Here is a 13,974-nt window from a genome sequence, read left to right as displayed (position 1 = left end):
GAGTGGGGTGCCATCGCCTTCTCCAAGTTTGTACTGAATGCTCATCAATTAATATTTTAATGTTTGAAACCAGATTTACCTGCCATGGGGTCATACAATGCAGGGACAGTGCTCATATGCTGCCCAAATCTTTATTTATCTTTACCCCCATGCTATTCTCTTCTGAATAAGGATCTCAGTAACTCTCCACTCTAAAGTTAATGACTAAAAGACATTTCAACTAGAGGATCAAGGAAAAAATTTGAGAACTTTGCACGTGGTGCCTCAGGCAGGCACTACTAATGAAATGCTTCCAGTAGTGAAGATGAAGCTATTCTTCAAAAAAAACTTGACATTAAAGGTGTTTTCACAAAGTATTTTTTTCTTTAAAATGTCTTCCAAGAGCTTTCAAACATTAAAAAAGTAGGTTTTGGTAAGAGCCAATAGAGTTGCCTAAAACTGAATACTATTCATTATTATAGACCTTATCAAAAATGATGGCAACAGATTAAGAAATTATCTTCAACTAAGTTTCTCAATACTCTAGTCCACCGCTCCTCATAATTTAGAGGTTCATCTAATTTGCTTATATGAAGTATCACTGAAGGTGAATAAATAGTCTATTTTTTATCACTAATGCATAACTTAGATCTTGGACATTTCTTCATTCACCTGTTAATTTCTCTAGAATGTAATGGAGTAATGGGCTTCCCTGTTGACTCAGGTGGTAAAGAATCCGTGTGCAATATAGGAGACCTGGGTCCAATCCCTGGGTTGGGAAGATCCCCTAGAGAAGGGAATTGCTACCCACTCCAGAATTCTTGCCTGGAGAATTCACTGACACAGGAGCCTGGCAGGCTACAGTCCATGGGGTGGCAAAGAGTTGGACACAACTGAACAACTTTCACTTCACTTCACACAATGGAGTAACAGGCTCCCTGTTTTATATAAATACTAGGCATTGGTTAAGGAGGCCATCTGTCCAGAATAACTTTATTTTTTTAGCTCATAAAAAACAACAACAACAAAAAAATCAGTTATCACTTGTACCTTGGAAAGCTAAGAAGTGTTGGAACATGACAAGTTAGATGAAAGACCTTTGGACATTTTTCACAGCACAAGAGATCTCCTCCATTTTGGCAGACAGCACACCAATCTTCATTTGGGTCATCATCTTTGCTGCTGCCATCTCCTCCAATCCTTGCCGACCTGTGCATGAGGCTTCGAACTGGGGACTTTCCATTAACAAGGCTGTTGAGCCCTGACTGTTTGCAGCTTTCATTCATATCTGCAGGTTCAGTTTTCACGTGGTTTTCCAGGCTTGTTAATGTATCCAACTCACTCTCTAGATGCAGGTTGGTTGAAAGAGGTGGTGTCAAGCTACTCTCAGGACTGCTCAACTAAAACAAAGCAAGGACAAATTCTTGAAGAATCATTTAATCCTTATGGCATGCATTGTGTGTACTACTGTGGGTGTATTTACAACATGATATACTGACATAGCTTAATTATTTTGGAATTTATTGTAAAATTGCTTGAAATCATATCAGTAATATGAAAAATGAAAATAACCCCAAAATTACTTTGGCATGTTCATAAAGGATTTTAGGGAGCAGTCTCTATACTATTGGTTCACTTGATAATAAAGGAATTAAACTGTTAAGCATGTCAATTGGGAAGTAAGTATAGGGGTATTCTCCTATAGACAGCTGGCTATATGAACTCTGTTGCACAGATTTTCCCCCCTTTCTATTGGCTTTATTTTTTTTAACCATTACTTTTAATTAAAGTATAGTTAATCTACAATGTTTTTGGTTTCAGGTATACAGCAAAGTGATTCAGTTATATATGTACTTTTTTTCAGAGTTTTTTTAATGGGTTATTACAAGATACTGAATACAGTTCACTGTGCTTCCCTACATGATAGGTCCTTCCTTGTCACATAGCTTTTGAAAAGAATTTTGAACTATTCTTCTGCCCACTTATCATCCTACTAATATAGAAAGACTGTGACAATGTAAAATCTTTCACCACCTTTTTGCACTGTTTTTCAGGGGAACTTTCCAAACCAAATTCTGAATGAAGAGATAACAGTACTCTCTAAATCTACAGAGTTGAAATTTCTATGTGCCAACCATGTAGAAAATTACACATAAATTGTAAGTAGGAAGAAAAGAACCAAGATCAAAATTTCTAAATGAAGAGAGACTTGGGCCTGCCTTCATTCTGTATTATAAATTTTATAAAATGTTCCAGCTGAGGAATTGGTTAATAATTGTTAAACTGGTTAAAAACTGATTAAAAATTATTAACCGTTATAATTCATAGGCCAAAGGCAATCTTCTCATTACAAAACTCTTTGAGCATTAAACTTCTTTCATGTCAGCAGTCTTAACCCTGAACTCACTGGTCCAGGAAAATGGCCAAGGATTTTTGTGGCTTGAGACTCAATGTGACTAATGAAATGATTAATAAATTTAGAAAAAACTAGAGCCCAATTTAGAATCATGGCAAAATTACATAACAAATTACAAACCAAAAGATAGCTTGAAAGGAGTCCTTAATACAAGTCTTTTCTGATCAATTACAGTTGACACTTAGATGGAAAAAGATCAGTTAGAGAAAGAGATATTTGGCTTATACCAGGCAAAAAAATTTAGAAATGAATACAGGTCCACAGGATCAGTATCCAGACTTACACACGCAGAGATGAAATAATTAGTGAAGTGACCTCCTTACATCACTGAACGGTTCCACTGGAACCTTACCATGCAGGCACTCCGTCTGCCATCCTCAGTCTTTTCCTGTTTCACAGCTCCTGAAAAGCTACATATTTCATCTTCAGTGCCAGGTTCTTGCTTGACCTTCACTTGATCAGACTTAAAACTAAGATTGGTCTTCTCAGCAGTTCTTCCTGATGACCCACAGCTAACAAAAACAACAAATAAAGGTCACATATGTTTGACTGCATGGTGTACATTTATATGAAACAATTATATGAAAAGTTCATTAAGTTATATGAAATGTTCATTAAAGTAAAAACAATTTGTTAAGCTCACAGCAGATAAGGATACTTAATAATATGGTTAAGAGGAGTGTATTATAAACTCATAGCTTCAAATTTTAAAAAATGTTTATCAATCTTTCGGAAGACCCTAAACATTTTATCGTCTGAGGAACCTACACTACATCATTTAGGGGATCTAGTAAATGATCATTTCCCTAGGCTACTAGTATAGGGACTGCTTCTCTAAATATAATAGAAGTTTAAATTGTTCTCTATCTCCAAAGATCTAAAAACATCAGTAACAGTGGTCCATGAAATGCCCTTCAAGGGAATCACTATTTCAGCTTTTGAGTCCTAATGTGAATTAATGTGAAGAGCAGACTCACTGGAAAAGACCCTGATGCTGGGAAAGACTGAAGGCAAAAGGAGAAGAGGACAGAAGAGGATGAGACAGTTCAATAGCATCACCAATTCAATGGATATGAATTTGAGCAAACTCCAGGAGATAGTGGAGAACAGAGGAGCCTAGCATGCTACAGTCCATGAGGTTGCAAAGAGTCAGACACGACTTAGTGACTGAACAACAACCAAAGGCTAAGAGGGACAGATACGTGACTAATCGGCTCTATCTAGATCATAAAGCAAACCACGGGCAAGAGAAGTGAATAAACTTTAAGACTGTATCACTGACAAAAATGAAAACCCTTTTCACTCAATTTGTACTTTTCTACTAAAAGTACTGATTATTTAAAGTGTAATTTAAAAACAAAGAATTAGTCTTCCAAATGCATTTACATATAAATAAAAGATTCAATGTATCTTAAATAAAATCCTTACTTTGCACTAAATTATTCAAATTAAAAACAGAAAAATCAGTCAACATTTATTATGTTAACCTTCAGCACAATACATTCTCTCTCTTCCCACACTATAATATCTTAGCTCTCCATTCACCAAAAAAGTAAAAGAAACCATGAATAATTCAGTAGCAGTGAATTCAGTAGCCCCTAGAACCCACAAGTTTGTCTCAAAGCACTATTTCCCCACTAATATGACCAGGATTCCTTATACATTTCTTGCCTCAGGCCTGAGATCAGCTATTTGTCTGATGAACATGTGACATCATTTCACAACAGGAAACAAGAATGTTTAAATGACTACTGGGATTATAGCAAAATAACTAAGAAAAAGTTCGGACAGGCCAAATGGAACACTGTAATCATCAATAAAAATAACATCTAAAATATTAAAATATATAAAATATGTTTAAATATATGAACTCATAAAGTTAATATTCATTGGTCACTGTTGGAGGGTGCTGGGAATCAACTCATTATTACTAAAATAGGCAAATAAAGAGAGAATCAATTTATTCTGCTTTTCCAATAATCAAATAGTTGGCAGAAAATTTTTCTTTACAGAAGTATTCAAAGAAGGTGGTATACAGTAACTAAAATATCATTTTCAAGCCAGGGGAAAAAAAAGCACTGACAATCACTGGTTGCTGTCATAAAAAAATCTCCATTTTGTGACCCTGACAGTACACATTACCACGGTGAAGTATTATCCCCATCCCTTCGCCTCAAATCAAACCTGAATCTAATCAAACCTCCTGACCTAAATAGCAATACAGAGAAAAAAACAAAAGGTAGTTTTTACATGAAAAGATGGGAAAATGAGGAAAACTCTGTAAGAAAAACAATACATTTTTCTTCAATAAATACAATGAGTTTGACCTCAACATACATGTTGATGGCAATGTATAGGGCCTATCTGAATCTGATTAAATAAAAATCATTTTTTAAAACATTTATGAGAAAAACTGGGAAATATGAACATTAACTAGAGCTCTACTGATTAAAATTAGCTACCAAATATTTTTTAGGTGTATAATGGTTCAATGGTTATAAAACTTTTAAATCCTTACCTTGTAAGTGATATATAGAGAAACAGTTTCAAATAAAATGACAAAATGTCTGAAATTTATTTAAAATAAATTTAGACTGGGGAATGGGTGGGAGTATAGAATAAATAAAGACTGGCCATAACTTGATCATTGTTGAAGATGGCTGAAAAGTATATGGGAGTTCATTACAATAGTCTATTTTTCAAAGTACATATTTGATTTTTCTTAATAAAAATAAAAAAGCTATTAATGTAATACTCACCTGCCTCGACTACCAGTACTAGAAGTACTAGGGGGTCTCACAGGTGTGTGAGAATTGGATAAACCTGAAAATTAATAAGTCAAAATGAATATCTATGCAGGTAAGAAAATTCAGAATTCTACCTACCCACTACAGAATTCAAGTATTATTATAAAGCAATTCAGCAATTCTTGGAAATCAGACCTAGTCTTAGTCTCTAAGTCAAGGATTTCATGTCTAATCATTGGCAACTGTCAATCAGATTCTCTCAGCTGAGCCCAGAAAGCATTCTCAGAATCCTCTCAGAGCAACACTATTCAATCAGTGGAAACTACCATATCAAGAGAAAGCTATTTGCCATCCCACCCAAAGTCATTTGATAAATACCCTACTTAGATGCCTATTAATTATTCTTTTAAAGTCCTGGAATGCATTCATTAAACCTCAAAAATAGTATTAATCAAAAAATGTATTAAATGTGGATTTTTCATGAGATGCATCACTAAGTCTGAACTGTTCTAACTCTAGAAATAATGAGGTGGTATGTTTCAGTAAGAAACATGAAAAATACATTCCATAACCACTTCCACAGTGTCCATCTATTTCGAGCTGCTTTAATAATTCATTCATGTCATAGGGTTAATAAAACTGGGACTTTGGAAGAGGTCTCTATCTCATGGACTTGACTGGCCACTGAAAATTGAACTTCAAATTGAAAATTCACTTGCCCTTTCTCATTTCTTGCTTTTTGAACAAATTTTCAATTTTTTCATTATTTAACAAAGTGTTTTAAACTTGAGTTGAAACCAAAGAATTCTTCAATTGACAACCTGTGTTGTAAAATAGAAGACACGGAGAGTAAATACATCTACAAATCCAGCAAAAAACATAAATACAGCTGGAGGTTGAAGGAGGGGAACATCAGAGTTCTAAAGAGTGTACACCACAGATACATATTATTTCAATTCACTTTAGACTGCCAACAACATTTGAAGAAAAATAATTAGAGCAATCAAGGAAAAATATTATTATAATGATTAAGTTTATGTCTCAACTTGGCTAGAATATGGTACCCCGTTCTTTGTGGAAAGGTATTTATTAGGTTGGTGCAAATGTAATTTTGGTTTTTGCATTGTTTAGATTTGCCATTTGATACTGGAATACATTCTAAATAAATGTGGTTATGTTATACATCATTTTAATGCACATTTCTCACTTTTTTTTGCTAATGACTTATTACTTGCTGTTTATTTTATATTTTAGACTAGGGAAATGATGTTAGACAAAAAGCAATCTCATCTTTGATTTTCTTATTTAAGTTCAAAATGGGTCGTAAAGCAGCAGGGACAACTCGCAACATCAGCAACACATCTGGCCCAGGAATTGATAACACACACAGTGCAGTGGTGGTTCAAGAAGTTTTGCAAAGGAGACAAGAACCTTGAACATGAGGAGTATAGCGGCTGGCCATTGGAAGTTGATAACGACCAGCTGAGAGTCATCATCGAAGCTGATCCTCTTCCAACTACACAAGAAGTTGCCAAAGAACTCAACATCGACCATTCTACAGTCATTCAGCATTTGAAGCAAGTTGGAAAGGTGAATAAGCTTGATCAGTAGGTGCTTCATGAGCTGACCAGAAATCAAAAAAAATCATCATTTTGAAGTGCCGTTTCCTCTTATTCTACGCAACACCACCAATCATTTCTCCATTGGATTGTGATGTCGATGAAAAGTGGATTTTAGACAACAACTGGTGATGACCAGGTCAGTAACTGAAGCTCAAAAGCACTTCCCAAAGCCAAACTTGAGCCAAAAAAAAGGTTATGGTCTCTGTTTGGTGGTCTGCTGCCTGTCTGATCCACTACAGGCAAAACCATTACATCTCAGAAGTATACTCACCAAAAACTGCCATACCTCAGCCAGCATCGGTCAACAAAAAGAGCCCAATTCTTCTCCATAAACCTGACCGCATGTCAGACAACCACTGCTTCAAAAGTTGGAACAAATTGGGCTACAAAGTTTTGCTTTATCCACCATATTTAAGTGACTTTTCACCAACCAACTACCACTTCTGCAGGCATCTCAACAACTTTTTGCAGGAAAAATGCTTCCACAACCAGTAGGATGCAGAAAATGCTTTCCAAGAGTTCGTCGAATCCTGAAGCAGGATTTTTATGCTACAGGAATAAACAAACTTATTTCTTATTGGCAAAAATGTGCTGATTGTAATGGTTCCTATTTTGATTAATAAAGATGCATTTGAGCCTAGCTATAATGATTTAAAGTCAAGGTCCAAAACCGCAATTACTTTTGCATCAACATGATAGATGTTACTGACATTTAAATCAGTAGATATTGAGTAAAACATAATGAAGGTGGGTCTCTAATCAGTTGAAGACCTTAAAAGACTGAGTTCCCTAGAGCAAGAAGGAATTTTGCCTCAACTCAAGACTGGCATCAACTCTTCCCTGGGTTTCCACTCTCCTGAAAAGCCCAGCAGATTTTAGACTTGCCAGCCCTGACAATCACATAAGCCAATTAATTCCTTAACCTCTGTCTCCTCTCTCCCCCGACACATACACCCTTCTACTATTGGTTCTGTTTCTCTGGAGAATCCTAATACATACACTGAGAGATACTTTTTTAAGATGTTACAGAAATGAGGCGGTACCTCAACTGACTTTACCTGATGATCCTGGAGATAGGGCAGAGGGTCCTGGGGAGGGATTCATGGTGCTTGTGGGCTGTGGGGGTAGGTGACTGCCTGAGATGTATCTACTTAGTAGATTATCTAAACTACTTGAACCAGCATCTTCCAACTAAAGAAAAAGAACAAAAAGATAAATTTGCTTTGATTAAAGCAGATAACTTATTAATATAATCATTTATACTCAGTTTACTAAAACAGATTATGCTATATCAAACTCAGCTTAATTGTTGCTTCCTTATCCTCCTGAGGACCCACACAATATAGTTTATGCAAATATAGCTATAATTAAAATGATTCAATAAATACCTGGCAGGTCCAGACAAAGCCCAATAACCCACTATATATCCCTTGTGTTTTACTATGAAAATAGTTCTGATACACCCTTACTCTTTTGCCTTTTCTCAAGGCTGATGTAGGATCCTGTTTTCAGCATCTTTGTCCCTAACATCCCCCTAACTTTATTTCAACATCCATGGTCGTGCCAAAATAATTCAACTTAAACAGATACCTAACCACATCTGTATCTAATTTTAAAGTTCTGAAAAGTCTATTACTCAACAGAAAGCCTTTATCTTGAGGTATAAGGTCCCTTATTACACACAAAAAAGGAGGCACTCAACAGAAAAACTAAGCCCTTTTAGCACACCAGATGCAGGAAGTTAAAAGCCAGAGGACCTGGCGCTGTGACTGTGGGCTAGCTCCCAATCTGAACATCAGCTCCCTGTCTTTAAACATCCCACTCACAGGGGAGAACTGTGCTGATGAGATGGAAAAATATTCATGTAGAAAAATAAACAGTAGCAAAAAATATTTAACTATGGAAATTATCTTAAGAAAAATTTTATACTATTCCATATCAGAAACGGTCAAATTATTCTTAATTAAATAATTGCTCACCTTCTTGATCTTCTTGCTTATCTACTGATCTACTTTTACCTACACCTGCCTCTTTTAATCTACTCTCTTACTAGAGGCAGATATACTTTTTAGGCAAATCTACTTCTGATTCAAAACAGGAAACTGGGGCCTGGTGGTTAAGAAGTCGCCTTGCAATGTAAGGAACGACAGTTCAAACCCTGGTCCAGGAAGATCCCACATGTTGTGGAGTACCTAAGACCATGTGCCACAACTACTGAGCCAGTGCTCCAGAGCTCCTAAGCTGCAAATACTGAGCCCACGCAACACAATGACTGAAGCCTGTGCACCTGGAACCCGTGCTCCACAACAAGAGAAGCCACTGCAATAGAGGCCCACGCACACCAGAGAGTAGTTCCCTCCACCACAACTAGAGAAAGCCCGTGTGCAGCAACGAGGACCCACCATGGCCAAAAAATAAGTCTTCCAAAAAAAAAAAAACCCCGAAAACTGAAGACATATCGGTACATTTACTTCTCACTCTCCTTTCCCCCTCAAAATCACACTGATTTTCAAGGCTATAAAATAGGAAAGAGTGGCATCAAATCTTGAAGAAAAACTACAAATATAAACCAAGGTAGAATTGGACTGACATAACAATGATCAGAATAAAGCAGCTCACAACATACTACAGGCAAGAAAGGACTCTCCTAAAGTAAATAGCTTTCATCATAAAAACAAGCTGAACCTATCAACAAAGTGGAAGGAAGGTACCTCAAGATAAGAAAGGCCATTTACGATAAACTCACAGTTAACATCATACCTAACAGTGAAAAGCTGAAGTGAAAGCTTCTCCTGTAAGATCCGGAACAGACAAGGATGACTACTCTCACCACTACTATTCAACACAGTATTAGAAGTCCTAGCCAGAGTAATTAGGCAAGAAAAAGAAGAAGTAAAACTGTCACTATCTGCAGATGACATGGCATTATATATAGAAAATCCTAAAGACTTCACCCAAAACCTGTAAGAATAAATGAATTCAGTAAAGTTGCAAGACACAAAAATCAATATATGAAAATCTGTTGCGTTTCTGTACACTAATGATGTTCTATCAGAATAAGAATTTAAGAAAACAATCCCAGGGGAGTTCCTTGGATTGGCTAGTGGTTAGGATGCCAGGCTTTCACTGTCAGGCCCAAGATCAATTTCCTGTCAGAGAAATAAGACCCTGCAAGCCGTGCGGCATGGCCAAATAAATAAGAGTCTGTGCTCCACAAAGAGAAGCCACCTTTAACGAGAAGCCCATTTACTGCAACAGAGAGTAGCACCCCACCCACTGCAACTAAAACCTAAGCACAACCAAAAATGAAAAAATGAATAAATATAATTTTTAAGAGTACTTAAAAAATAAAATCACATGAAAAAGAATAACCACCTAGGAATAAATTTAACCAGGAGGTCAAAGATATATACACTGAAAACTGTACAACATTGATAAAAGAAACTGTAAGACACAAACAAATGGGAAGATACTCTGGGCTTGTGGACTGGAAGATTAATACTGTTAAAATGTTCATAATAACTAAAGCAATCTTCAAATGCAATGCAATCCCTATCAAAATTCCAATGGCAGTTTTCACAGAAACAGAACAAACAATCCTACAACTTCTTTGGAACCACAAAAAAACACGAATAGCCAAAGCAATCTTGGGAAAGAAGAAAGTTGGAGGCATCATAGGCCAGAATTTCAAAGCCACAGTAATTAAAACAGTATGATACTGGCATAAAACCAGACATACAGATCAATGGAAAAGAATAAAGATGCCAGAAATAAACTTCTACATATATGGTCAATTAATATAAGACAAAGGAACCAAGAATATACAACAAGGAAAGGATAGTCTCTTCAATAAACAGTGCTGGGAAAACTGGACAGCCACATGCAAAAGAATAAAACTAGACTACTATCTTATACCATACACAGAAACCAACTCAAAGTGGATCACTCAAAGACCTGAATGTAAGACCTAGAAGAAAACACAGGCAGTAATAAGCTCCTGGACACTGATTGTGGCAATGATTTTTTGGATCTCATTCCAAAAGCAAAATGAAACAAGTGGGACTACATTCAAACTAAATAGGTCCTGCACAACGAAGGAAATCATCAACAAAATGAAAAAGAAACATACTGAAGGAGGAAAATATCCATAAATCATATATCTGATAAAGGGTTCATATCCAAACTACATAAAGAACTCACACAACTGAACAGTAAAAAAACTAAACAATCTAGGGACTTCCCTGGCAGTCCAGTGATTAAGACTCTGTGCTTCCATGGCAAGGGGATGTGGATTTGATTCTTGATCAGGGAACTAAGATCCTACATGCAACTCCCCCAAATCCAATTAAAAATTGGGCAGAGAATCTGAATAGACATTTTCCCAAAGAAGGCATAGAGACAGCCAACAGGTACATGCAAAGGTGCTCAACATCACCAATCCTCAGGGAAATGCAAATCAAAACCACAATGAGCTATCACTTCACCCTAGTTAGAACGACTATTATCAAAAAGAAAAGAGATAACAAGTGCTGGTAAGGATGTAGAGAAAAGGGAACCCTTGTGAACTGTCGTGAGAGTGTAAATTGGTACATCCACTATGGAAAACACTATAAAGTTTCTTTAAAAGTTAAAAACAGAACTATCACATGATTCAGCAATTTCACTTCTGGGTATTTACATGAGGAAAACAAAAAACACTAATATTTTTCTAATTTAATTTTTTGGCCACATCAAGGCATGCAGGATCTTAGTTCCCCAAACAGGACCAAATCTGTGCCCTCTGTAGAAACATGGAGTCTTAAACTCTGGACCACCATGGAAGTCACCCAAAACACAAATTTGAAAATATAAATGTGCCCCCATGTTCACTGCAACGTTACTTATAACTAAGATATAAAAACAACCTAAGTGTCCATCAATAGATGAAGAAATAAAGCTATAGATAAATGAATAAAATTGTGTGACATATGCATATACACAATGGAATAAATATTAGCCATAAAAAGGAAATCTTGTCACATGTGACAATATGAATGGACCTGAAGGCATTAAGCTAAGTGAAATAAATCAGACAAATACCATATGGTCTCAGTAATATGTGGAATTTAAAAACAAACAAAACCAGAATCAAGCTTATAAAATACAGATAGATTTGTGGTTGGCAGAGGTGGTGGTAAGTGGGTGAAAAGGATCAAAAAGTACAAACTTCCGCTTATAAAACAAATCATGGGGAGGTAATGTACAGCATGGTGACTATTATTAACACTTTATTATATATCTGAGGAGAAGGCAATGGCGACCCACTCCAGTACTCTTGCCTTGGAAAATCCCATGGACGGAGGAGCCTGGTAGGCTGCAGTCCATGGGGTCGCTAGGAGTCGGACACAACTGAGCGACTTCACTTTCACTTTTCACTTTCATGTGTTGGAGAAGGAAATGGCAACCCACTCCAGTGTTCTTGCCTGGAGAATCCCAGGGACGGGGGAGCCTGGTGGGCTGCCGTCTATGGGGTCGCACAGAGTCGGACACGACTGAAGCGACTTAGCAGCAGCATATATCTGAAGATTTACTTTCTTAGCAACTTTCAAAGTCCTCCTCTCACACACACACAATTTTTATGTATAGTGACTGATGTTAACTAGAAATACTGCAGTAATCATTTTGCAATGTATACAAATATTAAATTACTATGTTGTACAACTGAAACTAAGTCAATCATACCTTAATTAAAAAAAAAGGTAAACAGGCCTTTCTCATAAAGCCCTTTAAAAACCAATGTCACAGACATAAAAGGTAGAAAGTGAGAGCATGCTGTGGGCTAGCTAGAGGGATGATTAAGAGATATGAAGAGTTGTGCCTGCTCAATGGTCACAGCTATTGGCCAAGGATTCACTTGTTAAGCTGTAACTACAGGAAAATCCCTAGCTGTAACTAAAGTTACCTAGAGAATTGTGAGGAAGAACAGTTCCCAATAAGGGCCACAGACAGAAGTTGAGCTATATATATCTCACCTAAACATAAAGGAGCAGATAGGATGATTCAAAACAGACATGAAAGTTCCATGTTACCTATTTCTATTGCCACTCCTTTTATACTCTCCCACCTACAGTCTGTATCTCTGGCCCAAGTGACAACCCTAGAGTCACCCTAGAGAAGAGTGAAAATATTAGGAAGAGGCAAACTGCAAGTACATAAAAGGGCTTCTCTGATGCCACCAGCCAGTGCAAGTATTTATCTCGATGTTTCATCAAGCATGGATTGAATCACTATAACTATAGTCAGAAGTCTAACTGGAAAAATATTAATTCACATATTTATTAAACCAATGTTAGTTAAGTGTCCTTGAATAACGGCATGGAACAGGTATGTGCTATATAAATAGTTTCTAAGAATTCAAAGGAAAAAGACAATCTACAAAGGAATGTAAATAATCAATGAACTGGACCTCGCTGGTGAGAATCTGCCTGCCAATGCAATGGACAAGGGTTTGATTCTTGATCCAAGGAGATACCACATGCCAGAGGGCAACTAAGCCCATGTGCCATAACTACTGAGCCCACGCTCTATACCCTGTGTGCCCTCGTGCCCTAGAGCCTGTGCTCTTCAATGAGAAGCCACTGCAATGAGAAGCCCAAGCACCACAACTAGAGAGTAGCCCCCGCTCTCCACAACCAGACAAAGCCCATGCAGCAAAGAAGACCCAGTGCAGCCATTAATGAATCAATAAACATTTTTTAAGCATCAATGAACCTAAAAAAAGATAAAAACTCACACAAATTAAAGAACTATACATGAAATCAACAAACATCATTTTTACCTATCACACTGGTAAAGATGGAAGACAGCCACTATCAGGAACACAGTACAGAATGGGTATTCTATAACATTTAAATTTACATATAAATATCAGAAAGACACATATGGTTTTCCCAAGACTTCATATTATCCAGTGTAGTATCCAAATAAATTAAGTTACTATGTCAAGTATGGAAAACTGTTTACAAAGAATTTAACACTATTGTTTAATAACCTAATAATAAATAATTTAACACATCTATTGTTTAATAAATCTAATCTGAACACAATCTAATATTCACTTAACTATTCAAAAAGAATGCAGGTTCATCATATATTCCCTCAAAGTCAAAATTACTAACACATATTACAATTCTTCTGGAGATGAACAGTAAAGTCAAATAAAAAAATAATT

General features: G+C 36.5%; 1 protein-coding gene across 1 annotated transcript in view; it reads right to left on the bottom strand.

Moving 5' to 3' along the window:
- The window catches only part of TRIM33 (tripartite motif containing 33), a 150,831-nt gene that overhangs the window by 11,437 nt on the left and 125,420 nt on the right, over positions 1-13,974 (bottom strand). The window contains 4 exon segments of the mRNA XM_010831022.1: positions 1,030-1,379; positions 2,748-2,907; positions 5,155-5,218; positions 7,823-7,955. Coding sequence (XP_010829324.1) covers positions 1,030-1,379; positions 2,748-2,907; positions 5,155-5,218; positions 7,823-7,955 — 707 coding nt within the window.

This window comes from Bison bison, unplaced genomic scaffold (genome assembly GCF_000754665.1).
Source record: "Bison bison bison isolate TAMUID 2011002044 unplaced genomic scaffold, Bison_UMD1.0 scf7180017864519, whole genome shotgun sequence".
NCBI classification, from domain to species: Eukaryota; Metazoa; Chordata; class Mammalia; order Artiodactyla; family Bovidae; genus Bison; species Bison bison.
Note: the sequence above shows the minus strand (reverse complement) of the source record. Positions and strands in the feature narration are given on the sequence as shown.